The 27,871-nt window shown below is 33.0% G+C and overlaps 1 protein-coding gene across 5 annotated transcripts in view; it reads left to right on the forward strand.

Moving 5' to 3' along the window:
- The first annotated feature begins 5,876 nt into the window (after window positions 1-5,876).
- Window positions 5,877-27,871, forward strand: part of SERCA (ATPase sarcoplasmic/endoplasmic reticulum Ca2+ transporting SERCA) — a 29,318-nt gene continuing 7,323 nt past the window's right edge. For 3 of the 5 annotated variants that reach the window (XM_089699372.1, XM_089699376.1, XM_089699375.1), the window contains exons 1-8: window positions 14,178-14,367; window positions 14,751-14,895; window positions 23,950-23,967; window positions 24,368-24,450; window positions 24,527-24,631; window positions 24,708-26,293; window positions 26,374-26,563; window positions 26,974-27,121. In XM_089699372.1, coding sequence (XP_089555498.1) covers window positions 14,778-14,895; window positions 23,950-23,967; window positions 24,368-24,450; window positions 24,527-24,631; window positions 24,708-26,293; window positions 26,374-26,563; window positions 26,974-27,121 — 2,248 coding nt within the window. In that variant the 5' untranslated portion in view covers window positions 14,178-14,367; window positions 14,751-14,777. Of the gene's footprint in view, window positions 5,990-13,639; window positions 13,730-14,177; window positions 14,368-14,750; window positions 14,896-23,949; window positions 23,968-24,367; window positions 24,451-24,526; window positions 24,632-24,707; window positions 26,294-26,373; window positions 26,564-26,973; window positions 27,122-27,871 lie in introns of those variants that run through there. The other 2 variants (XM_089699374.1, XM_089699373.1) reach the window with 2 other exon arrangements.

Here is a 27,871-nt window from a genome sequence, read left to right on the forward strand (position 1 = left end):
AAAATGGTTCCGAAAAACAGAAGTATAAATATTTCCGGTTTATCGACTAGAATCGTTCAAATATTAGTATCAATCAAGTCTTGTTGCAACATCAAAGGCCCAACGCATTAAATTGGAATTTTCGTTGTTTCTAAAGGAAACACGTGGGTAACAGGAAAAAACTCATAAATAGAATTGATTGTTGATTAAAGAGATTCTTGATTAATGATTGTTTGTCATGAATATTATGTTATAGATATTTATAGAGACTCAAACGAGATTATTTACCAAATACGACGACTGGTGCTAATATAAATAGGGATTATAAAATTTATTACTCATATCAGTTATATTCATAAAGCTTCGTTTTATATTACCGTGCTTTCTTTTTAGTACCACAAATTAAAAGAAAATTCCGACATAATAAATAGTTAGACTTGGCACATCAAACAGATACCACAAATAAAAGTTTCAAATTGAAACTCATGTCGCACGCTCCGTCACCCGCCGGCTCTAGACAACACGACACTATACCAACAAAGTATAAATCAAAATCAGCATCAATTTTTTTACACCCTTATGTAACGACTCCACATATAATATTACATACAATCTTATAATTTAAAACCTAGATACCTGACGAAACAAGATTGCGACATAGTAAAGCGTAAATGTAAAAATACACAGCTCAAGGCAGATGGGCCCAAAGATATGGACATCAATTTCTATCTTTTAGCTAATAAAAATTAAATGTGAACTTAGTGTCTATTGTAATAAGTCGTAGATTACAGAAGCGAAATATAGATTGTAGGCGGACGAAATGCGTGGGTCGGACTACTTGGCACGCTTCCAGGATTCACCTGCCGACCGTAGTACAAGTAACGATAAAAGCAGAATATTATTTACAACTGATTTCAGCATACCTTTTAAAAATTGAAGTTGCCGCCAAGCATCAATAAATTTAACACCACGATAGAGCACGCTACTTACTTCATTAGACTTTCCGCACGATTAATACTTTGTGGACAATAAGGCCATGTGTTAAACACATAAGCAATGGACACACTTAGTAACGGACAGTCAAAAGATATACACTTAATTCTATACAAGCAAAAAAGCCAAGGATCACAGGAAACAAAGACAAGGATCCTAGGCAACTCTTTCTCCGGTTATAACTGAAATACCTAGTGAGGATTAGTTGACATTGATCCATAAATTGTAATTCATGCATTTCTTTAAAATATTGTTTATTGTTAAAATTGTGGCATCATCGAAGTTGTTGACCGTAACTGCTGAGCACTTAACTATTCATCTGGATCCAATTCTATAGTTACTGCTTTAACTGAAAATTTACAACAACAAAATAATATGCCATAATCCTAAAACGAAAAATATGTGGAAAAAGCTTTTATTTTTATCATTTCACTTGCTGCCGCAATTACGTTAAACGAATCCATGTTTTTCTTGTACGTTATGTGTATCGTGTTTAATGACAATACTCTAAAAGCCATTATAACCAACATAACTGAAACAAAGGTTTGTTTTTACAAAACTGAGCAGAATTGAAAATATATGATAATAATTAACCGACATAAAATGGCCGAATAATTAAAACGACCTTCAAACCCTCGTCAAACGGATATCGATTATAACGTGTTTATGATCTATAAAAATAAGCACTGTTTTCCCGTAAGTAATTATTATATAAAGAGGCTAATAAACGACGATGAGCTAGTAGGCAAAAAACTCCAGAGCCTCGCCCACCGTCGCAGAGTGGCAAGTTTATCGGTATTTTATCGGATACACTTTGGTGAGTGCGCTGCGGAATTGCACGATTTAATTCCGCCATCCCCGTTTTTCCTTCGATCGTCGAGGCGCACAGACTCTAGGCATCGCCATATGGTGGATGTTCCATGTACCCGGACAAAGCGGTTCGGATCGACATTCTTCATCCGAACCGCGAGGGACTGGAACATGCTTCCTGAGTTTGTGTTCCCCGACGAGTACAATATGGGGGTCTTCAAGCGAAGAGTGAACGGGTACCTTCTAGGGAAGCGCGCTCCATCATAGGCCACATCTCAGCTTACCATCAGGCGAGATCGTGGTCAAGCGCTTCCCTATCACTCAATAAAAAAATAAAAAAAATAAATAAATATCCGGTGGACTAACACAGTAGGAAATATTTCTAGACTTTTTTGCAACTTTGAAAAATTAGTTGCAAAGTAATTTTTACTTTCCTTAAAATTTCATTGGCATTTTCATGATTTAAGATAATGAAATGAAACACGAATTGACGCAGCAATAAATAATAATATGTGAAATGTTAAATTATTCAGGTTTTTAGCATCAGCAAGAAGAAGAAATACGATGTAACACGGGTTCAAATCGAAAGTTTTATTATCCTTACATTTTGTTTATAAGCAATGTGATGCTATAAAACTAATAATTCTTTTACAGAGTTCCACTCCTCATTTGATCTACAGTAATAATGTGGGTATAAAATAAGACTAAATCTTTTAAGCCCATACCAATAAAAAATTTATCTGTAAATTACAAGAACATGACGTTTGAAATACTTCATTAGAAATATGATTTTCGATACTTTTCCCTTGTTGCCGGTAAGATTAATAGATTCATGACAGACATGTCGTGTGCAATTCAGGAACGCAATTTTCAGACAGAACGCCCAAAACGATGCCAACAAGAGACTTGATCGGGCCTTGCCAGCTAACCTACGCTCTTGTCGTGGTAATGACTTCAAATACATTCTGAAGCTGGCATGTAACTGTGCATGCCCTTCTTTATATAGCTACATGATATCGATTATCTCAAAAACCCAACCCATTTTGTCTTACGCAGCTATTTGTAGCTATCCTTAAAGGATGTTGTTATCAATTTTACGTGTATAATCTCCAAACGCTCCAGACCTACTGGAAAACTATGGCGACTGCTAGAATTCAGTATTTGGTGGCGGATGATATTTGAATTATTTCGCTTGTTTAAACATTGAATACAGAAATATTGTAAGAGAGATTTCATCATTATTATTAACCCTAACGATCCATGCAATAAATACGGGGTGTTATTTTAACAGATTCCAAGTAGCATTAGAAAATTACACCTTATAAGTACGTATATTATGTATATAGGGATGCTTTTGTAATATATAATTTAAAAGATACAGATATATTTATAATTATAACTACAACATTGAAGTGATTTTAAACCTTTACATATAGCAATTATAAACACAAATCCAGTCACGCTGAAACCTATGAAGCTTTTTAAATTCTAATAAAATCAAGGTCATAGGTGTCAATGCACTAAAGCTACGTAATACGTAAAAAAGTGTTGCCAAATTACGTTGAATATTTTTATGACTTCAGCTGAGAATGCTTACGACACTTGTTATACACTCTAAATTCGATAATTTTATTTTAAGTATATTTTTATCAGAAACTATTGAACATAAAATTGTGTTACCCTAGGCAGAAAACACTAACGATTTAATTTCATCCGCTTCGGTAGGTTGGCGGTAAAATATATGAAAATAGAAACTATTAAGTCCAGATCTAATAATAGGTATGAATAGCAGAACCTACATAAATCGTATTGGAATTTTACGACGCCCTTTTATCTTTGACTAGAAAAGACTTTAGTAGTTTCAATATGAGGTTAACATGTATAATTTCATCAAATATTCTTCAAAAGATTCAAGCTGGCTTTTTGAAAAAACAACTTTTATGAGAAAAGCGAAAATATTTTGACAGCAAAGTACGAATTATTCGTTAGAATCTCCTGAATATTTGTTTTCTTAATTTTAGTAAAATTTGCAATGATACAAAAAAACATTGAACTACGATTATATGTACAAATAATCTTTATTGTGTTTTCTAACATTGGACAGAAAGAAGTGATTTTAAATACGCTAAACAAAATGTAAAAATATTCGTCCATACACACAGAAAATCTGTGAATGACTGCATATGCAAGCAAATATCTATAAAATTATATTATATGATTAATAGCGCTTTGTAAATATATTTATTTTATGTAAATATATTATATTTATTGACATGCTCTACATTTAGTTTAAATAAAATCATAATCCGATTGTCTGGCTGTAGCTGTCCACAACATTTCTAAGGGCTGGATCAACGCCTGTTCAACACACATAAAAAGCTTACACGTGTTAATCCAATTTATATAAACTATTACCTTCTCACTTTGCGCTTTTGCGTGCTACGGTTAGACATAATCTAATATATAAAATGGTCTTGTCGCGGTGTTTGTTGCCAATCACCTCCGAAACGGCGAGACCGATTTTCATAAAGTTTTTGTCAATTTCGGGTAAGTCTGAGAATTGGCCAACATTTTCGTATTATTTATCGTTTTATTTGATTACTGAAATTCAAGAAAACGAACGATATTCGTTTCATTAAAATTACCTCTACATTTTTTTTGTAATTTTTCTAAACCAAACAGGAAATCGAATTAATTTTCTTATTTCTTTATTCTTATTATTCGTGGTAAATAATATTATAATGTGACGCTGAGAGTTTCCATTACATTTAATTCAAGGGTCTGCAATTAAGTAATACCTGCTACGATTCGTAGCACTTCGTAGCACGCTTCTTGTATTAGTGTTTTTATTTACTAAGTTTACATATTTCAACATTTCTTCTATCACAATCGTTGTGGTTTATAAAATAAAACATTGTATATAAACAAATAATAAAAGTCTTTTATATCAAAAAGACAATAAACTATAGCTATCCAAAAACCGTACCTTAGTAAACGTAATTTATTTCATTCAGACACCCTACTTCGAATTAATTTAAACCTTATCACTCCAACATAAAATTTTACTTATCATCAAAAGGTCTTCAATTTCATGTTTTGTGTAAATATGAAATTGATGATATCACAATTGACGAATCACGTAATATCGATATGTCTCGATACTGTGTAAAAGGTCTCGATTGTTTGAATCATAGTCAAGCTAATCTATATTTGCCCATCTAACTTTTTTTAATAAAAATACCTTGTTTGTAGTGTGTTATAGGCGTAGCAGCTGGCTACGAATAAAATTGTAAATATCAACTATGCTGCGTCTCTTAAACAAGACGAATTAAATTATTTTGGTGCTTTGATTTGATCAATAGAGCGATTTTATGAAGTGATTTTTGTGTCTGGATCGTTAGCAGGATAGAGGTAGAGAGACATTTAATTTCATTTGACTACGTAGTCAAATGAAATTCAATGCAAAAATTCAAAGCTAGTACATTATTAAGATATTGTACAATATCCATCGCCAAGCTGTACTGCGCTAACTCAAACACAAACAACAAATTAGATTCCTGTATATAAACCATCTCTTAAACGAACTTCATCCAGTATAGTAACAAACATCCCTCTACCATCCTTCCATCCGTTAAAAATATTAATAAATAAGTGTTATCATCAGTTCCAGCTGCAAAACGTTAGATTGTTGATGATTGTTTGGATGTTGGATGTGTAAGTCACCAACAAACATCCAGAAAATATCAATTGGAACGAAGAATTTTTATATTTTTTCATTCCTCATTTATTAACACAGAAACTTTAATTATAGTAATATAATAGTCGTTTTGTCTAAATAATTAGAAATTAAAACTAACGTCAAAAGAAGTCAGGAACGATCGTCGACAAAGTTAAGTACGCTTCGGAAAGTGGTTTTCGTAGTGTTTTGTGTCATAACACTGTGGTTTAGAGGAGGCGCGCTGCGTGTGGTGTGCTTGCGATAATTTGGCTAGATGGTTGTGATGTCGCCGCTGGCAAGCAGCCCGTAACCCCGAACGAAGATTATAAAAGAGAGCGTACTTTTGCTCCCACGCCCGGCACGCCGCTGTCCAGACGCTCTCCTCATGGGGCGCGCTAACCTCACCCGATAGTTCGACCAAAATTACTAATAAATTAATGTATATTAGTTCGTTAAACCAGTGATTGGGACCAAGTGATAAGTGATACGGTAAGTTTGTTTGAATAAGTGAACGTGTTTCCAGCCGCGGACTGTGAATTGTGCATATTGTGACTGTTCAGTGCTGCCCCCTATACATGGACATGGATATTATCAACGGATTCGCTTTCCTTCAAGTGTTGTGTAGATTTTGGTTTTAAGAAGTGACACTGGATTTGAGCTTGTGAACTTATTTCGATTGGCCAAGATAATAAGCTTCTCAAACCCATTTTCGACACTGTAGTTAATAATTATTAGTTTTTAAAGATACCATTATAACTTTAAGTAGTACCCTTTTGTAGCAGTATCCCCTAACTCCTATACGTTATACCACAATTATACGTCAAATAGGTAATAACTTACGCACATAAATTTCAGTCAAAGTACTCACATACATGTACATATTTATTTAACTGATGCTAAGTTTTCTTTAATAAGAGATCAACGATATATATCTTAATCTATAATAATTTTAACAAGCAATCCTTTAATATTTTATAATTAAAAAAGAATTATTTCTCAGTCCGATTGTCCTTCTCTCACTCAATGTCACGAATAGAAATAGAAATTTTTACATAGATAATATACCAGTGGAAGATTTGAATAGGTATTATGGGGATACAAATTGATATTTAAACAAAGTAAAAGTAAATACCTATTTTCCCATGTCATTTTTAATGACAATCCAATTTCAATATCAATAATGATTTTAATTTTAATAAGGTTTACAACCTATTAGTTAAGACGGTTATTAATCACCTATTCGTGTTAAGGTGGTCTTCTATGAGTACTCTAGAAATCAATAAACTAATCAAAAAATTATATATCTATGTAAATAGAAGGAATGATCTTGAAAATATTCAAAAACGGTAACTTATAATATCGATACTATTGCTATTTTAACGCTACGCCACGGATTTTGTAATAAAAATCCATAAAGACCCTGGGTTTTCTTTTTAAACAACCCATAATATGTTGAAATAAAGGATAAAACACTCGGCTCATGGTTTAATCTGCGATTGAAACCGCGGTCCAGTATATTTGATATTAGTCAGAGATTTGTTTGCAAGCTGTTCAGGTACTTATTACTTTTTACACTGCTTTAAAGCAGGAATGATTGAAATAAAAGCCAAACGTATCGTACCTACCGGGATAAAATTTATGATACATGGAATCATATTGGAAATCAAAAGAAGAGATACACAGAAAGTTTATCATATATTTCATTGAAATAATAACATGTAAATATTATGATGATTGATTTATTTATTTTTATTATGGACTATGGAGTGTTCAATCTTGTGTAGTATGTTCTTTAATTACAAAAAACTTGGATACTCATGTGAATATTTTCCAAAAAAACAATTTATACTTTAGTATCGTAAAATACAAGCAGTTTGAAACAGGCAAGATTCCAGAAAATATAAAATAGCAATAAATAAAATGTTTCTCTAAAGTGATCGAACCCACGCCTCTTAACACAATAGATAGTAGTAGTCAGTACCGCCTTTCATCAACAGCTATCTTTCAAGTTCCAATTGTCTTAAAAATATAATATAATCTTTCACAAACATAAGTTGAAAATGCCTATGTTTTAACGAATGTATGCAAGCAGCCTATTTTAATTAAATTAATTTTAACTTTCAAACAATTAAGGTGGCTACAGCTAATAATTCTTACATATTGAGAAGTAAGTTGTACTTTTTTTAATTAGTCTTCAAAATATTTTCGATTTTATTTAATCTGTACACATTCTGTACATAGCTTATTAGGTAGGAAATAGCCAACATTATCATACCGTTTCTTTGTTAAGGCTCCGATGAGCAAATGCTATAAATCTACACGACATTGTCTGAAGGTTTTTAATTCTTCAAATGTTATGATTAAAGTTTGATAATTTAAAATTAATAGCCAGGGCATTCAATAAACTGAAAATAAACGGAAAACCTTGTCAAATGATATTTGCGTCACTCAACAGGGCCGACGTTTTCATGGTTCTTTTTTTTTATTTAACGTAATCTAAAGCGGTGGCGTTTATGACAGACGTCAATAAACAAAATAAATATACTCTCAAAGCAATCGAAATTTAAATAAATAACACACTATTTACTTAACCACCGCGCTATAAAATACCAGGGATTATGAAGATTTATTCTGTGAATTTTTAAACTGTGACAATTATTATGAGGTTTGGCTGTCCAACGTCCGTATCCTCAAATTTAAAATTTATTTTATTGATAAAGCCCATTTATTTTGAGTATCTACGTTTGGCAAAAATTGTAAAGATACGATATGTTCTGTCAATTTTGTACTAACCTCTATGAAAATGAATTACTGAACATGTTATAATAAAAACAGCTACTCTACAACTTACTGATTTCTTTGGTAGAACTAAATTATATAAAATTATAATAATGACACGTAACGGGCCACGTCATATCAAATATGCATGCAAAGCTCCTGTACTTTATATCGGCAACTGACAAGTTGGGGTTGGCAAGGCAAATGGTTACGACACACTCAAGTACTATAATTCTATTTCGATTATTACCTTCGCCTGTTTATTTCAAGATGACGAATAGTCTTACGTTTGCGCTCTTTGATAGTGGTTACATCGTGCGTACGCAATCGCGTATATTGGCTCGTTACATTATCTAGGAATTTTAAAAGCTTGTTTTATAAGTGTAGATTTCCTACATCTATTCACAGACTCTATTCATGATACACTGCTTTCAATGCACTGTCTTGTTCGAGAGAAGTTAAGATAAATGGTCTCAGGTCGGGTTATTTTGTGCTGCTCGTTGTACTAGATCAGTCAATCATAACTGTACTACACTTACACTAATATAATAAGATGAAAGATTTGATTGTTAGTTTGTAAAATTAGTTAGGTAGGTACTTATATAGAATGTATCCTATTACCAGCAGAAATCTTCATTCCTGGGAAGGGGCTATTACGGCTTTGTTTCATTATTTTTCAGCAATGGCGAAAGTTTACATCCTTATTAATTCTAAATACAACATTATGTACTAATTATAATAAAGGTGATCTGATACATAATGTATCAGAACCAAAACATTCCAATATTATTGTTCAAATTATGATGAAGCTTTTATTAATTGACTACCAAACATTTCGACAAATTACACAATAGATATTTTTTTACAAAATATTTTTGTAGAAATTGAACACAACAATTTAATGAAGTCCAGTTAAGAAGTATATATTTTGATATAAAAAGCATTAAGTATTACTTTTTAATTATATGTATATTCTCTAACATTTTACATTACTTATATCTGTGCTTATATGCATTAACTATAGCTGCTCCGCACGGTTTCACCCCCGTGGCTCCACCCTTGGTCGTAGCGCGGAAGGTTATAGCCTATAACCTTCCTCGATAAATGGGCTATCTAACACCGAAACAATTTTTTAAATCGGACCAGTAGTTCCCGAGATTAGCGCGTTCAAACAAACAAACAAACACACTCTTCAGCTTTATAATATTAGTATAGATTATATAGCAATAAAAAGCAAACAGCTAGAGATGAATCGTAAAAATATTCACTAAAAGACAAAATTTATGTAGTATACAGTTGTTTCGATTTAGTTGCTATTTGGAATTATAAGAAATGATAATTACAAAGAAAATATATGTGTTATATATGTAGTTGAGCTTCGCCTTAGTATTTTATTTTATACGTTTTTATTCCAGCCACCGAAATAGATGTTAACATTGGCATTCAACTGCTTCTGTCTGATTTTCTATTTTCACTCACTATATATATTCGCGGCTTTAAACACAAGGCTGACATTTTTTCTTCGTCGCCGATAAAACGTTAATGTACTTATAAAATCTACAACATTTCCTACCGTAGAAAGGAATTCCTTAACAATACATTATTTCATTTGTTAATGTCGTTTTATTGAATAAAGCACAAAAACATGTCAAAAATTATCACAGAAAATTATACATATATTGAGCAATACACGTCGTTCATAAATTATTGATATCAACCTCGCGTCGGTACCATTGTGGACGAAATTTAAAACGGTAAGATAGTTCATTGAAAAGTTACATTTGGGGTTGCATTTTTTAGAGGACGCAATTTTATTTTTTTGATGTGTGAAGCAGTGTGAAGCTATGACCAAGTTTGTGGGGTCGCCACCCTTGTCCCACGGCCGCCATCTTGAAAATAGCGGTTGATATGGTTTTTACGATATATCTCTTAAACTATTTTTCTGATAAAAAAAATTTAAAAACATTATTTGTTGCAAATTAAATTCTCTACAACTTTTGTTCAGTAACTTCTTGTTGTAGAACTATAAATAAAAAAGTTATAAGCGAAAATGTTCAGAAATTAGAGATATTTATATTGTTCAATATAACTTGTTTTTTATCATTTAACGAAAAAATAATATCAGACCATTTTTGTAGATTGTTTTTCGTGGAACAACTTTTACATACAACATTTTTTCATTAAGTCAATAGCTAAGATTTTACAGCGCTCCATAATAGTAGAGATATATCGTAAAAACCATATCAACCGCTATTTTCAAGATGGCGGCCGTGGGACAAGGGTGGCGACCCCACAAACTTGGTTTTAGCTTCACACTGACCCCCCCTACATATCAGATAAATAAAATTGCGTCCTCTAAAAAACGCAAGGTTAGGCCTAAAAAATGTAACATTTCAATGGAATAAGAGACAAATTTTCAGGTCATCAACCAATAGTTTCTTCTGTCATTGGATTTAAGGTATTTTTACGCGAAATTCAAAACATTTGTTGTTTGCCGTACGACCCTGATTACCCTATTAAAAAAATTTACACGAAAAATATTTGTAATGAACAACTCTATTGTTCTGTTCTGTTTGTTAGTTACATTAAAATAAAGAGAGAGCATTTTAATTAGTTTCAATAATTGTAGAAAAAGCAAGTTTTTTGTTATTTCCAATATTTGCATTTTGCAGACAGAGCATATTTTTGTTAGAACGTTACAATATTTGTAGATAGAGCATATTTTTGTTAGAACTTACAATATTTGTAGATAGAGCATATTTTTGTTAGTTACAATATTTGTAGATAAAGCATATTTTTGTTAGTTACAATATTTGTAGATAGAGCATATTTTTGTTAGTTACAATATTTGTAGATAGAGCATATTTTTGTTAGTTACAATATTTGTAGATAGAGTATATTTTAGGTACTTACAATATTTGTAGATTGAGCATATTTTTGTTAGTTACAATATGTGCAGATAGTTCATATTTTTGTTAGTTACAATATTTGCAGATAGAGCATATTTTTGTTAGTTATAATATTTGTGGATAGAGCATATTTTTATGTTAGTTACAATGTTTATAGAGGGAGCATATTTTTTGTTATAGGTCCATTGCTAATTAAACAAAAAGTGTGTATTTTTCCCCTGACCGTTCTCATCAATCTATTTCAACCATTCATCATTTTAAAACCTTCTTCTTACGATTACATCAAGTAACGTTTTAGTTGCATCGTTTGTCTTTTTATTTTGCGGCCTAAGGGAACGTATGTCTTGGATAAACGATAAACTTATATTAATTTATACTTTGGTTTGTTACCTCTAATAACTGAAACGTGTCGTGAACTGCATAATATTATTGTTTAGTTTTTTTAAACAAACAATAATTCACTTGTCCCGTTTTTATTGACTTTATATTCAAGCCAGGTTACCTGAGGTTGGTGTAAGGAAACCGGTCGAAGTTCTTATAATAAAAATCTAAATATAAGAAAATAAAAGTGGAACAAGTGAAGTGTTTCTTAAAAAAATCTCAGCATTGTTACTTGATTAATGGATAAAATTAATAATGAAACAGATAAGGACTGTTCGTCTATATTAATAGAATGAAAATCCGGGTTTTAATCTAAAATAAGGTCAAGAGTACATTCATAATCCCTGAGAAGTGAATGACCTACAGTGATAGGAATCAAAATGGCTTCACCTACTTAGGGTAATGAGAAATCAATAAAATGGCGTTGTTTATTTATCTATAATATGTATGACTTAAATCTATGTCTATGTCTATGTAGGTATATGGAAAGTCGGATCATAGATGATTCACTATCATCATCTTCATCTTCATTGTCAGCCTACACTTGTCCACTGCTGGCCTTGGATTCAATTTTGTTATAGGGTCATTGATGAAAATTTTAATTTACTTTACATGCCTAGGTATATTAAGTGCAAAAGAATTGAGTTAATCTACCTCATTGGCTTTATTTTTAACAAATACTAAGATTAGTATTTGTTTTAAATGATTTAATGTTGTTAGAAGAATAATGTTTTTTATTCTATAGTTTACATAACTAGGTACTAAATAAGAAACATATATCAATCTGAAGAGTTTATTTGTTTGTTTGCTTGCTTGAACGCGCTAATCTCAGTAACTACTGGGCCGTTTTACAAAATTATTTCAGTGTGATAGCCGATTTATAGAAGAAAGCTAAAGGCATACCTATTATCATCATGGTAAGACATTGTTCTTACCGTGAGGAGTCAGGCAATGCGGCCTAAAACTTATATCAATAAATATATTCGTGATGTATATAATAAAAAAATAGTGATAAAACCAACTCTACAAGTTCTAACTATTCAATTATATAATAGTCCGGCTTCCGGGGTTTACCCCACTCAAAGAAAGACCATGACACTCGCATACATATACCTACAATATGGCTATAAATTAGTAAAACAATTTTGTAAATCAGAGACTACCCTCTGAAAACATAACAAACTTTCATTCTGTATAATATAAATACCTATAGCTTTAATCTATCTATCTATTTTAATTGTATTAAATCACATAAATATTACATGTTTTCGTTACGGTTGTCATGACGTAAATTATTCATTCGCATAGATCATTGTCACAAGACGTCCATCTTTGCCAGCACAGTATACCAATGTCGAACTGTCGGACGCGCTCCAATTGTATGACGACGGTGCTTCTACAAGCCAAATTATTTTTTTAAATATTATTCCTAAGACTCCTTGAAGAAAAGGCGTTAGTTGATAGCTCAATGACTAAATCCTCCATAGACTACACAGTTAAGAATAAAATACAAACTATACCTTAAAATCTGACCCACCTTGAGTTCCGTAATCCCACCAAAATCATTGTAAACTATTTATTCCTCATAATAAATTCACTGTTATAAATAAAAATAATATTCATTAATCTTACTAAAACTATAACCTTAAAACAAGGTGAGGGTCAGCGAAGACCCTGGCCCTGAGCCGGCGATACGATGGGTCGAGAAACTGTAGGTAGGTTACGAAGACATCAAAAAGGAAATTCCAATACAAAAATAACTTCATTGTAGTTGAAAGAGTATAACTTGTTTTGGTAAAAAATCATATTGAAATGTTTGAAGTAGGTATATTCCCTTAAAAAAAACGAACAAAAACCATAAGTCCGTAGAAAACCGCGAGCTCGTCCCGGGCTGCGACTGCTATAAAAAGATTATCATAGGATGGCTGACAGCGATGGCTGTGCGACATGCAACCCTGGAAAGCGAGTCGACTGTGCCATCGAGTGCTGTTGCCAAAATAATTAAAGAAATCTCCGTCGATGTCCCTCCGCCGCGCCCGCGCCGCTCTAAAATCGTCGCTCTTTGCCCGGGAGTCGCATCTCGGGGCGCGGCGGGAAAACATCTCCCGCGTCACTCTTATTTCTTCTTTCCTTCCCGAAGCTGTCGAAAAAAAATATTTTAGTAAGTTCTAACTAAATCAAAATTGAACCGTGAGTGTACTAACATCGTGTGTGAAAATAAGTGCTTTAACATAAGTAATCGGAAAGAAATTTGTGGAAAATATGTATTACAGTGATAGTGTTACATAACGCGAAGAAAATTATGAAGCCGTTTCTTAATTTTAAAAATACCGCACTTTCTAGGCGCCCAAAGCACAAAAATAGGATTGTATCACGTGGTTCTTTTCGACCTATAGTAAAGCTCCACATTTCTTAATGCTGTAAAATTATTAGAGATAAATATAAGTATTAAATTCATAAACTTAAACTAATTTGCAATAATTTTATTAATTTTGAAATAAACCGGATTATTTTAAAGGCTTTAAATATAATTTTTCATTAAAAGTCTCTGATTTGATACAATTATTTCTTGACCTGCATAACAGGTGGCGTTGAGATCAATGACTTTTTCTACGTCAGTCTATGAAAAAATGACGGATCAGTTGGATACGTATGGAAGTAGCTTATGATATTTATGAGAAAAAGTATTAAAATTAGTACAAAGTTTAGATATTACTTGTTTAATTAAAATAAAGACAATTTATATTCATTGATTTATTCATAACAACTTTCCTTGCTCATGTAATAAAAAAGTTTGCGGTAAGTGAAGTGTTCTAAAGACGGTCCTTTCTGTAAAGGATATTGCTTGTTAAAATAAATTAATAATTTTGGAATCACTTATAATTGATTACAGTTAACGTTTCTGCCGACGGTATCCACTTTTATGCATCTTTTTATTTAAATTTCCAACTTGACACAATCATCATGATTGATAATGTTTTCATTCCATTGTACTTTTTAGTGTACGATCAAGAAAATTTTAATGTAGGGATTGTATTTATAAATCATTTGGAAACGAGTAACATTTTGTTATATTTCTTTTATTTATTTTCGCCAAAAATTAGTATAACCTATAAGTTTAATATTGACTATTGGTAATGATGACTTGTCATTTTCTAACCTATTCTTTTCTTGCCTTTTAGAACTGACGGCAAAGTAGAAATTCCACCATGGAGGACGCTCACTCGAAATCCGTGGACGAAGTCTTAGGATTTTTCGGCACAGACCCAGACAAAGGCCTTACCCCTGATCAGATCAAAAGGAACCAGGAAAAATATGGTCCAAATGGTAAGTTTTTTACACTTTATACAACAACAATTGAACATATACCAGTCAGAGCAGATCGAAATTACATAAAAAATATTTGTTGTTCTAGAACAACGTGAAAATATTCAAATTTTTTCAATTGAGTATTGAGAATTTGTTTTTATTAAATTTGATTGTGGTGTCAGTCATAAAAATATGAGAGAAATGTCAGCAGGTGTAATTACCTATATTGTGTATAATGTAATGCAAATTGTTAGTCAGTTATTTATCCTTGTTAAGACCATGGTCAATATTATGAAGCTTAGAGAAAGAACTGACTCAAGGTTGCAAAATAAATACATTATGGTTCTCAGTATAGAAAGACAATGATCCACTTTCATTACTAAATTTGTACACGCAACTATTAACTTGATGTTATGTTCCGTTTATTCATAATTGTTTTGCTTAAAATTAAACCTTTGTCTATAAGTTCCCTTTGTTCATAGAGATAACAGTGATTCAAATTATTTATTCTTGTCTCAAGTTCTAGTAAGTAGGTATGCAAATTTAATTTTGATCATAAACAATCACACTTTGTATAATGTATTTCTTGGAACAGTACAAAATATATCTTTATACAATTAAAATTAATTTATAACACAATTGGAGTTAGAAAACACTAATTTGAAATTGAAAATTGTAATAACAAAAGACAATCTTAATTGTTTCTTTTTCTAAGTATAAATTGTGTTTGGCAACATTAATTTATATTGTATGCTGGGTGTGGGTGTTTGTTTGTCACATTAATACATAATGTTTAATGTTTCTATGATCTGTATTCATCTCAAAACAACTAGAATAAGGTCCTCTACAAAAACAAAAAATGCATTTGATAACCAAAGTATGCTAGATATGTCACCAAGAATTCACAATTGCAAACATAATAAATAAATAACAATAAAGACAAATTTCTCTTTAGTGAAAGTTACCAATTTGTTAGTTTTTATAAAGAGTACTTTTTGTAAAAAACAACAATAATGTGATAATAAGAATTTGTTACCTTTCACCGCAAGTTAAAAGGTTTTTCACAAAATTGCTAGTCTCATATCGCTTTTATAGTACACACTTAGAATATATTAAAGACAGATAACTAGTGTTAATTATACTCAAATGCTGAAAGGTAGTATGAGTGAGCAAATTATTTGATCTAGTCTCAAAACACAATAGAACCAAATGGACTTAACAAGCTGCCCTTTTACAACTTCCATAGTGCAGGAAGTTTTCATTTATTGAGACTCCACTTCCATCTACACTTCAATCACACAAGTCTCAACTATCTGTGTGTTTGTAAATACTTATTAACCAATAACAATAATAATATGTAGTAATTATTGCAATCAATAAGCTTTATTTATAAACAATGTGAGCTAAGTGAATTGTTTATAAAAATTATTAAGAAAACCTTATAACATACTAGCTGTGCTCCGCTCCTGTTGTTCTTAACAAGATGATTTATAGCCTATCCTTCCTTGATGAATGGGCTATCTAACACCGAAAGAAATTTTCAAATCGGATCAGTTGTTCCCAAGATTAGCGCAAACCAACAAATCAAACAAACTCTTCAGCTTTATAATATGTATTAGTATAGATTTTTTTTAAATCATCTAGCTTTCAAATAGCGCACACTTCCAAAACTCTTAAGAACAATGTTGTCTGTACATTCTAGGTCATAGATATAACCCAGATAAACAAATTGAAAAGTAATGAAAATAGCACATTGTAAAGTAATGAAATAGATTGTTATCTAGTTGAAGGAGAACTAAATTTTCATTTAAATAAATAATTAAAAATTAACTTCAATATTGCAGTTAATCAATTTCAATTCAATTCATTCATTATTAGTAACTAAACATTTTTTTTTTTGTTAAAATTAAATAATTTAATATATTCTTGATTTGTTTACATGTTTCAATTGCTTAAGTGTTGATGACCTTTCTTTATTTTACGCGGATTAAAAACAACAAATATAACAGATAATATAAATCTCTCTTTACTATCTTATCTAATCTAATAATAAATATTTTAATGTGTATAAGGTATGTGATTCATAAACATAGCTAACAGTCTGTTTTACTCGAAAGTATGTATAACAGATTTATGATATTTCTTTGTCAATTTATTAAAATAAAATAATTACTCCCATCTTTATTTACCTGCACGAAAATTCTGTGAATGTAGAAGATATTGGTCAAATGTAAAAAAAAAAAATTTGTACAAAGCAAATCTTGAAAATATTATCTAAAAATTATTTAGCAATTATTAAAAAAACAATGGGTATTTTTATAGGGTCAACCGGGGCAAATGCAACTAAAAAATAACAAGTTTCAAGTTTGATCGGTTGCAGTTATCTCCTTTTATATTTGGTCATTTATTTGACCCATTTAGTGATTTTTGTATTTATTCAAGATTATTTTCAACCAATCAAGCAATACAGTAGTCTTATAAATAACTGGTAGTGAGAATATTTCCTAAAATTGGTAGAAAAAGTTACATTAACCCCTAGTCGGGGGTAAATGCAACTAACTGCCATAGCTCTTCTTCTATTTCATATAATACAACGAATATAGAATATATTTATGAGATTTCATGTTATTCATAGGATTTTGAACTGGATTACCGTGTAGCAAGAACGAGTTTTCAGGAAAAATCTTATTTTTCTGATTGTGGGGCAAATGCAACTATTTGTTAGAGAATTAGTGTGGGGAATGCAAAAAACTTATTCATCGATATATTTTTATTATTCTATATATATATACAATAACGTTATCTATACAATAACGTTGCGATCGTAGATGGTGCCGCATTATTTAGAGGAAAAACTCATGTACATACTTTGATTTACCACTTTAAATCGCAACAAAAAAAAATAACAGGCACACACGCACACAAAGGGAGATTTCAGATTTAACTGTTTAATTATTCATTAACCTTTCTTAAGATATTATATAATTCACCAAAACATGTAATACACTCCTTTCTGATAATATGTCATTTAAAAAATTAACTTAGCTAAGTAGTAATCTTAATTGGCTCTTAGTTCAGTACTAATATATTAAAAACTGTTACTTATTGTAATGCTGTATGATTACAAAGAAATAAATAAATAAATAAATAAACAGTGTACTACCTACTAAGTCAATTTTAGTTTTTGGTCAGAACAAATAATATTCTTTGTGTTAAATATTGTTAAAAACGTAAACCAAACAAAATACGTTTATTAGTTAATCAACCGTTTACTAAAAATTACTTGAACAATCACAGAACTATCCTACCTATCGTTTTTAGTTACTTATATTCTTTAACCACGCTTTATCTAATTTGAATTTTACTTATGAACCCGTCTCTGGGTATAATATCGAAGAAATAATCGATGGTTCTTCTTTAATTAATCATAAAGAAAATATATTTTGACTACCAAGAAGGATACATAATAAAAATATCGACACTGTCACATCACTAGTGTTTTTAGTTTCATACAAAAATATAAGGGGCTATTGTAACTAACCTCACAGTTGCAATAACCCCACAGTGAAATTTTCATGAGGCAATTGTAACTGCATCAATAACACAAAATAGAGTCAACTAACGCACTAAAAATATAAATGAAATATGCTTAACGGCTTGTGATAATCGTGTCCAATCAAAAACACCTGCAAAAAATCACTCCTAAACAATTTTTTTGTCTGCAAAACTCGACACCTGTTTTTACGCACACCAACTTCAAAATAGCGGTTTGACACAATGGTCTATCAATCAAATAGTTTTCATCGTAGGGGCACCATCTATTACTTGTAAGATTTATTAGTCGTTGAGCTATTGAATCATAGGTGGCGATTTATTACAACAACTCTAATAAATTAGTTATGATAACTAGTTGCCATAGCCCCATAGTTGCATTTGCCCCGGTTGACCCTAGTACAATTTCAAAACTACCCACATTTTTATTTTTCTAACAAATATCTACAATTCTACATACAATTTAATGATTTGAAAAAGTCAACCTAAATAAATGTGCTTAAACTATTTAAACAATTAAGAAACTAATTGGCACATCAGCATTTAATCAAACATTATGTAGGCCGTGCAGTGGGTACGCGTCACTTGGTGTTGTTTATATTTAGTAGCACAAGAGGTGGTCGGTCAGGTGTTACCCTCCAACGGTGCGTGTAAACCTGACCGCCCTATGAGCCGTAACATCGTCCTCACATCTCATCTATTTTTATATCTAAAACCACACAAAGAAAAACCACTTAGATAATCATTTTTAATTTTTCATGCAAAATATAAGTATATTGTTTGTTCGTATAAAATATTTCAATGTGCTAAAAATCATAGACAAAGTTATTCATAAATAATCTAGTATTTCTAATATTTGTTTCCTACCTCCATGTTTAATTTGCGATAAGCTCGCCAGCAAGTGCTTAACATTGATAACAAAATTAGAAATAGGTTTTTGCGTATCTAAAGAGTTAATCAGCACCAAATAAAATGAGAATAGTTCTATTATCATTTACATGTTATTTACATAATTTACAAAACGAGATCCTTTGTACTAGAAGGTCATACACATACTGATATCTTCCAAAATTACTCAACGATGAAGTATTGCCGATATACAAGCAAGCGGTAGACAAGATAATGTTTATTTTCACGGCTTCACACCACTCCTCGACTGGTTATTTTGCTTCAAAGCAAAATAATCGTAACCAAACTACACGTCACTCCACTTGAAGCTTGGTCACAATACGGAAAACTTCCAACGAGAATAGATTCTAAAACATAACGCTTGTTAGCGGGTTTATAGACACTTTGATGGTGCCGTGAAAAACCGCGTCTTGCGTACTCGTTATAGCACCGAGCGTTGCCCTCCGCTCATAAAATTATTTTACCAACAATTAGTAATTATTCTCACCTACACAATGGAATTTCTCTGAAATAATTTCGAAAAAATAATTAATTCATTAAAACAAAAATAGATGTATATATATTATCCATAGTTTATTATAAATATACAATAACAAAGTATAGATGTCGGCCTACGATATACTAATATTGCGACTGATTTTAATTTACAATCACAGTATTTTTTTTATCTTGACGCCAATAAAATGTAATCTGGAGCAGTCTACTGATACGTATGAGTCTACTACTTCTCGTTTAAAAAATACGTCATGTCTTTATCATTTCTCTTAACCGGGTACCAGGAATTAATCTTTGATCTCCGTATTATATTAGGCCATGTGTTCGTATATCGCTGTAAATGCTCTTATAATGCTTTTGTACTAAAATTTATTCGCTTCCGAAGGCACGTTCAAAACAACCTGTGGCTATAAATTAATTAAAATATTTATAAATATTATATCGAGTGATGTATGCATGAACCATGCTGATCTCAATACCTGAAACAACAATCATGTTTTGCTAACGTAGCAGTTCTATGTACTACATAATGTAACCTAATATTTTAATGTGTACATAAAAATAATCTTTAATGGTTTACTCGTCGGTTTATAGAACTTTCGAGTTATGAATATTTCATCATGTCTTATCAACATTGCAATACGCAGTGTTGCCAGCAAGTTGCAACAGTTGGCAACACTGCTTATCAATGTATATATCTGCGTAATCAACATGTTGAGGATTCAACAGACAGCGAATCCTCAACATGTTGATTAAACTTTGTTGCAAAAACAAAAGCTTTATCAATCCTTTGTTAAGATTTCATAGGTACTTCAATCACAATGAATCTTATTTAAATATTCTGCTATACGAAAGTCGAGTACATGCATACGAATACATGCAAAATAACACGGTAAAACAGAGTAATGCGTCGTAAAATAATCAATTTTATCGCGATTACTTCATTAAGCGAGCTTATGTGCTTTGGTACAATGCTAAAATGCTTATCGAGTGGGCAAATGACTCAATCGTATGTTGTAAAATGTGCGACTGAAAGCTATGTGTAAATCTTGCGGCAAACCACGCTCACATAAACAGTCTAAATATCTCAATTCGCCCGCGTTTCAGAAGGTGTTTCATATCAAGAAACAATAATAGAATAGTGCATTTGGTAGTTATTTAACGACGGGTGGTATACGATAGTGCGGCGCCTGTTTGCTGACGTGATGCGGTATACACAAAGTGCCTAGAGACTAATATCGTATAGAAAGGCACAGCACACAGCAGTTGGTTTATTTTGGACAGTGTTACGTTGGCGGCTTGCGTCTATGAATGCGGCAGACGCGCTATCCATGCGTCCATTTCGCCTCACAATATTTTATTTATTCAATAAATATTCTTCATCCATAGATAGATCTATTTCTAGTTAAAGTTTTTTTGTTCATCGTGGCACTGTAGATATTTGTCTAAATTAGCAGAATAAAGAGGACGTTGTTAACATTTTTCCGTCGTTGTTTGTCAACTGCCGTGAATATTTGAGTAAAAGTTAACGGTTATTTCGCGAATGTTAGGTGTATTGCCCCATAGACTCGCTTTAGCAGTTCCGCTAACTGCAAGTTCGAGATTTTTTTTTCATACAACGCAGAGAGTTTCATCGTGGTATTACCTACCATAATATGATAACACCGGTTATTTTGCAGTTTTGAAAAAAAGCCTATAATAAATTAAAATTATAATAAATGAAATATCTTAAACATGAGGCTTGTTTTATCTCTCTTGAAATTTTTATATTTAACATGTCGAGTATATGTCCCGATAAAAAGATTTTCATGACAACGTTTTAGTTACAGCTACAACATTGTAAGTTATAAAACTCTATATACACATAACACATATATGTTACACACAAACATATTATTTTTCTTTTATTTCAAAACACAATCAAATAATAATATTTTTCCAATAGTTTATAAACCAATATCCCGCACACGAATATATTATTATAGGATGTGACAAATGGCGATGTGATCTTTTAAGACCTAAACAAGATACAAATAACAAATCGTTCGTACCGTACACATCGATCAGTAATAATCCTGTTTAAGTTATCACGGCAATAACTCGTTAAACCGCCACATTGTGTATCGCATTAACAGCCCAAGCACGTGCAAAGCATTGACGTAATCAGTTATCTAGGAAGCACGATGTCCATTCATCTCTTTATTATTTTTATTTAATACTAGCGGTCCGCCCCGGCTTCGCCCGTGGAACATATTTACGTTTTCTCTACATAAGAACCATCCTCGTACTTCAAGGAATATAATAGAAAAGAATTATCGAAATTGGTTCAGCCGTTCACACGTGATGCCGTGACAACGCGAAACGGGTGCAGACCCGCCGCCTTTTAATAGCTCCCGCCGCGAAGCGCGTCGAACGCGGCAACTGATACACAAAAATAATCCTTATGGCATGATTCTGTATTCACGCGCGATTACTTGCGTATTTCATGTATAACTTTGGTGTTTCTACACCGATTTACATGATTCTTTTACTATAACCTGCCCAGGAGTATGAAGAATAATTGTGCCAAATTTGGTTAAAATCCGTTGTGTAGTTTCTGTTTCTATAGCGAATATACAGACAGACAGACAGACAGACAGACAAAAATTTTACTGATTGCATTTTTGGCATCAGTAGCGATCCCTTATCACCCCTTCATAGTTTTTTTTTAAATATATTTCATGTACAGAATTGGCCTCTCTACAGATTTATTATAATTTAATATATTTCAGTCTACAGTATCTGATCGCAAACAGATATTAACAGTCAAGGAGCTAACCGTGTTGACTAATTGCTTGTATAATGTATTTATCTCTGCTTTCAAGCATTCTGTGCGTGTACGCAAATAGACGATTCAACATCGATTGATTTAGAGCACGTTACCGATTATATTGGATTAAGACCTAAATATCAGACGGTTACATTTGTGTTTCCTATTCGACAGTTACGCGTAGTTGTATATCATTCATTTGCATATTTAACTGATCTATTAAAACAATAGTGTACGGAAATTTCCTGTTGCCATACCTACATCCTTTCGCCCTAAATCAATAACATAATTCCTTGTCAGTTAATGTTTCAATACGATTTAAGTTTTGACACTAGGTATATTAGATATTATGTTAATTGTTATTATCCTTACTACAGTTTAATTGCGTAATAATATGTTATTCGTAAGAAGCTCGTCGATCAGGTTACACACGTCATAGCGAATCGTGGTCAAGTCCGATTCCATATAGAGTTGACCTCGAAGTTTACAACAGAAAAAATATAGAATAGGTACTTCAAAACAAGAATCATCTGCAATTTGCAGTTAAGAATAACAAATTCAATTTTTTTGTATGTAATTCATTTTTATTACGATATAAAATACGATACTCAATCTTATTTAATTACTAGCTGCTCCGCGCGGTTTCACCCCCGTGGCTCCACTCCTGTTGGTTGTAGCGTGATGATATATAGCCTATAACCTTCCTCGATAAATGGGCTATCTAACACAGAAAGATTTTTTCAAATCGGACTAGTCGTTCCCGAGATTAGCGCGTTCAAACAAACTCTTCAGCTTTATAATATTAGTATAGATGAGTTGCAAAATTTCATCATAATCATTTGAGATTACCGATAACAGAATATTCACCTTTGCATGTTGTTTACGTTAATCCAACCTGTTTGGTGTCGCATGTAAAAGTTAATCAGTGTCCAATAAATACTGTGATATCTGAAATAATGTATACTGAGATCGAATTCCACCATTGTAAGCGCCAGATATTCTGCGTGCAAAAATCTTAAAATCTTCAAGTTGTTGATAGCACTGTTTAAAATAAATGAAATGGATGAAAGAGCAAAGTTCGGTGGGATTAGAATGATGATAGAAAGTGACGTCACAACTTGCACATTGCCTATCAAAAGATTCGCGTTGCGCACCTTGGTTGATTCAAGCAATGTACGTACGTGTATTTATACGCGACGTAACCGGCGAGATATATCGCATGCCTGCTCTGACTGGTTTATGGTCTGTTAAATTTACCCCTTTGATGTTATATTCAAAACTCTAATCACGGTTCTTTTCTGTTTCAGAACTGCCCGCGGAAGAAGGTAAGCAATGGAAACAACAGCTGATCTATTAAAATATATTCTTAATATTTCAGTCAAGTCAAATCTGCAATCGCGTTTATATACATTATACTCCAAGATGATGTTTCTCAAAATCTAATATTCAACATAAATTTTATGTAATAACACATTGAGCATACTGTATCAGTTTTATATGCTATATGCATACGTGGGAAGTACTCTTTGAAGCAATAAAATGCTCGTTTTTTATGTTAATGTAAACAAAGTTATATTCTTTTCCACATTCCGAAAATGCTGATACATTAATATTATATTTTCGTTTATCGTATTATTCAATACACTTGTTTTTGATCCTATGATATAAGTTGTCGTAAAAGTGTATAAAAAAAAAAAGTTATATTAATTCTCATTTTCTCCATAGGTAAAAGTATATGGCAGTTAGTTTTGGAACAATTCGATGATCTGTTAGTCAAGATTTTGCTGTTAGCCGCTATTATTTCTTTTGTAAGTATATTCAGTTATAAAATTTATTTATGTTTCGGCCTTTTCAATAATTCTAATACTCATTATTTTTCTACAGGTATTAGCTTTATTTGAAGAACACGAAGATGCCTTCTCAGCATTCGTAGAACCTTTTGTTATTTTACTAATTCTTATTGCTAACGCTGTAGTAGGAGTATGGCAGGTAACTTGGATGTTTGTTTTTTTTATTGTTAAATATTTTCGATTTTATAAATAATTAATTTCCCACTTATTTATAGGAAAGAAATGCAGAATCCGCCATCGAAGCTTTAAAAGAATACGAACCCGAAATGGGTAAGGTCGTAAGAGGAGACAAATCCGGCGTGCAAAAAATTCGGGCGAAAGAAATTGTACCTGGTGACATCGTAGAGGTGTCTGTAGGTGACAAAATTCCCGCCGATATCCGCCTTATTAAGATTTATTCCACCACCATCCGTATTGACCAGTCTATCTTGACTGGTGAATCCGTGTCGGTTATCAAGCATACCGATGCCATCCCCGACCCTCGCGCTGTGAACCAAGACAAAAAGAACATTCTCTTCTCCGGTACCAATGTTGCTGCTGGCAAGGCCCGTGGTATCGTCATCGGTACTGGTCTGAACACTGCCATTGGTAAAATCCGTACTGAAATGTCCGAAACTGAAGAAATTAAGACACCTCTTCAACAGAAATTGGACGAATTCGGTGAACAATTGTCAAAGGTTATCTCCGTCATCTGTGTCGCCGTATGGGCTATTAACATTGGTCACTTCAACGATCCCGCTCACGGTGGAAGCTGGATCAAGGGTGCCGTCTACTACTTCAAAATTGCTGTCGCTTTAGCCGTCGCTGCCATTCCAGAAGGTTTACCCGCTGTAATTACCACCTGTCTTGCCCTCGGTACGAGGAGAATGGCGAAGAAGAACGCTATTGTCAGGTCTTTGCCTTCCGTCGAAACTTTGGGTTGCACATCTGTCATCTGCTCAGACAAAACCGGTACATTGACCACCAATCAAATGTCCGTTTCGCGCATGTTCATCTTCGAAAAGATTGAAGCCGGAGACAGCAGCTTCCTTGAATTTGAAATCACTGGCTCAACTTACGAACCTATTGGTGACGTCTACCTGAAGGGACAAAAAGTCAAGGCTTCTGAATTCGACTCTCTCCATGAATTGGCTACTATTTGCGTTATGTGCAATGACTCAGCTATCGACTTCAACGAGTTCAAACAGGCTTTCGAGAAGGTCGGTGAAGCTACCGAAACCGCTCTTATCGTGCTCGCCGAGAAGATGAATCCCTTCAACGTCTCCAAGACTGGTCTCGACCGCCGCTCATCTGCTATCGTCGTTCGTCAAGAAATCGAAACCAAGTGGAAGAAAGAATTCACCCTTGAGTTCTCCCGTGACAGGAAATCTATGTCTACCTACTGCACACCTCTTAAGCCATCCCGCCTCGGAACTGGACCCAAATTGTTCGTCAAGGGTGCGCCTGAAGGTGTATTGGACCGTTGTACCCACGCCCGTGTCGGAACCAGCAAAGTCGCCCTCAACTCCACCCTCAAGAACCGCATCTTGGATCTCACCCGCCAATATGGTACCGGCCGTGACACTCTGCGTTGCTTAGCTTTGGCTACCGCTGACAACCCACTGAAGCCTGAAGAAATGGACCTCGGAGACTCCACCAAATTCTTCACTTATGAAGTCAACCTTACTTTCGTCGGTGTCGTGGGCATGTTGGACCCTCCCCGTAAAGAAGTCTTCGACTCGATCGTCCGTTGCCGCGCTGCTGGTATCCGCGTCATTGTAATCACTGGTGACAACAAATCCACCGCTGAAGCTATCTGCAGGTAAACCGATATTCTAAATAAACAAAAGAATTTGTTTCACAAAATCAATCGAAAGATATCTAATACAAAATATGATTTAGGCGTATTGGTGTATTCACTGAAGAAGAGGACACAACTGGCAAATCTTTCTCTGGTCGTGAATTCGACGACTTGTCCGTCACCGAGCAACGCGCCGCCTGCGCTAAGGCCCGTCTCTTCTCTCGCGTGGAGCCCGCTCACAAATCCAAGATCGTTGAATACTTGCAGAGCATGAATGAAATCTCCGCTATGGTAAGTAAAATAAATATTTCCATTGAACACTCGATAACTCCCAGCCCATCAATTTATGACTAATATAGTAGCAAAGAACATTAGTTACTCTCGTATTTATTGCTCCACAAATATCTTCATAAATTCTAAATGCATTATTAATGTTTACAATTGTACTGCTGGGAGTTTGAATGTTTATATTAGCTTTGTTCTCTGTTGATAAATATTGATTTTATGGGAGATATTAGTATATTGATATATTAATACACGTTACCTATCTAAATAAAGCTTATTCGACAGTGAAATAGGTTGATGAACTTGAATTAAAAATGAATTGTAACTAAATATCATCCCTATTCAAACACTTTCACACCGTCAATCTATCATACCAACAAAGCTCAGCAGCTCCTACACTCTATACGTCATTGCAGACTGGTGACGGTGTGAACGACGCCCCCGCCCTGAAGAAGGCCGAGATCGGTATCGCCATGGGCTCCGGTACCGCCGTGGCCAAGTCCGCCGCCGAGATGGTGCTCGCTGACGACAACTTCTCATCCATTGTCGCCGCCGTTGAGGAAGGTGAGATATAAAAATGTTAATTCATGTTTTACAATACAAAAAAACCTTTCAAATTACATTATTTTTGTAGTGGTGAAACATCCGAGATGTTTACATAAAGTATGTCTTACTTATATGAGATCATGTTTTGGTCATAACCGGTTTTACTACTGACTACCTTCCTAGCTATAAACAGATGTTTTGAAATAATGTAATTACTATTTAAAAAAAATAGTCGATAAAATTATATTATTCGTATATTATGCCCCAGTTTCCTGTTCGAATGATTATTATCATTGCTCTAAAGTTGCGCAGTATACTCCCGTTATCTATGATTCACCTCTTAATTCCTACACAAACAGTTACTTCCCATTTTATGGAGACACCATAAAAATAACTCCTACGTGTCTTTTATATCTTTTGAATAAAAATATATGGACACAAGATCAAGGACACTAACATAGAAACTGATTATCCACTATCAATCATGGTTGTGCTTGTTAGATATAATGAGGTTAATTCAATGATTTGTAGTCAGGTAGCATCTTAAAGTTAACTGTTAGAACTGATTGCACATGTAACATAGTTCTTTCTTATTTCGTATGCTTGATTGTGCGAAAAAACTAATGCGTTTAACAATTTTCTAGACTTGAATGTTTTTATACAAAACCGCTCATGGTTCAACATCTGTTTAGCATTAATTACGCATTCCTTGAACTCGTAAAAATATTTAATACTAAAAATAGTAAATATCAATAGATGCAAAGAATG

The sequence above is a fragment of the Colias philodice genome, chromosome 9, assembly GCF_061535455.1.
Source record: "Colias philodice isolate Cphi_HAF_F1 chromosome 9, ilColPhil1 Martin Lab GWU primary, whole genome shotgun sequence".
Classification (NCBI taxonomy): Eukaryota; Metazoa; Arthropoda; class Insecta; order Lepidoptera; family Pieridae; genus Colias; species Colias philodice.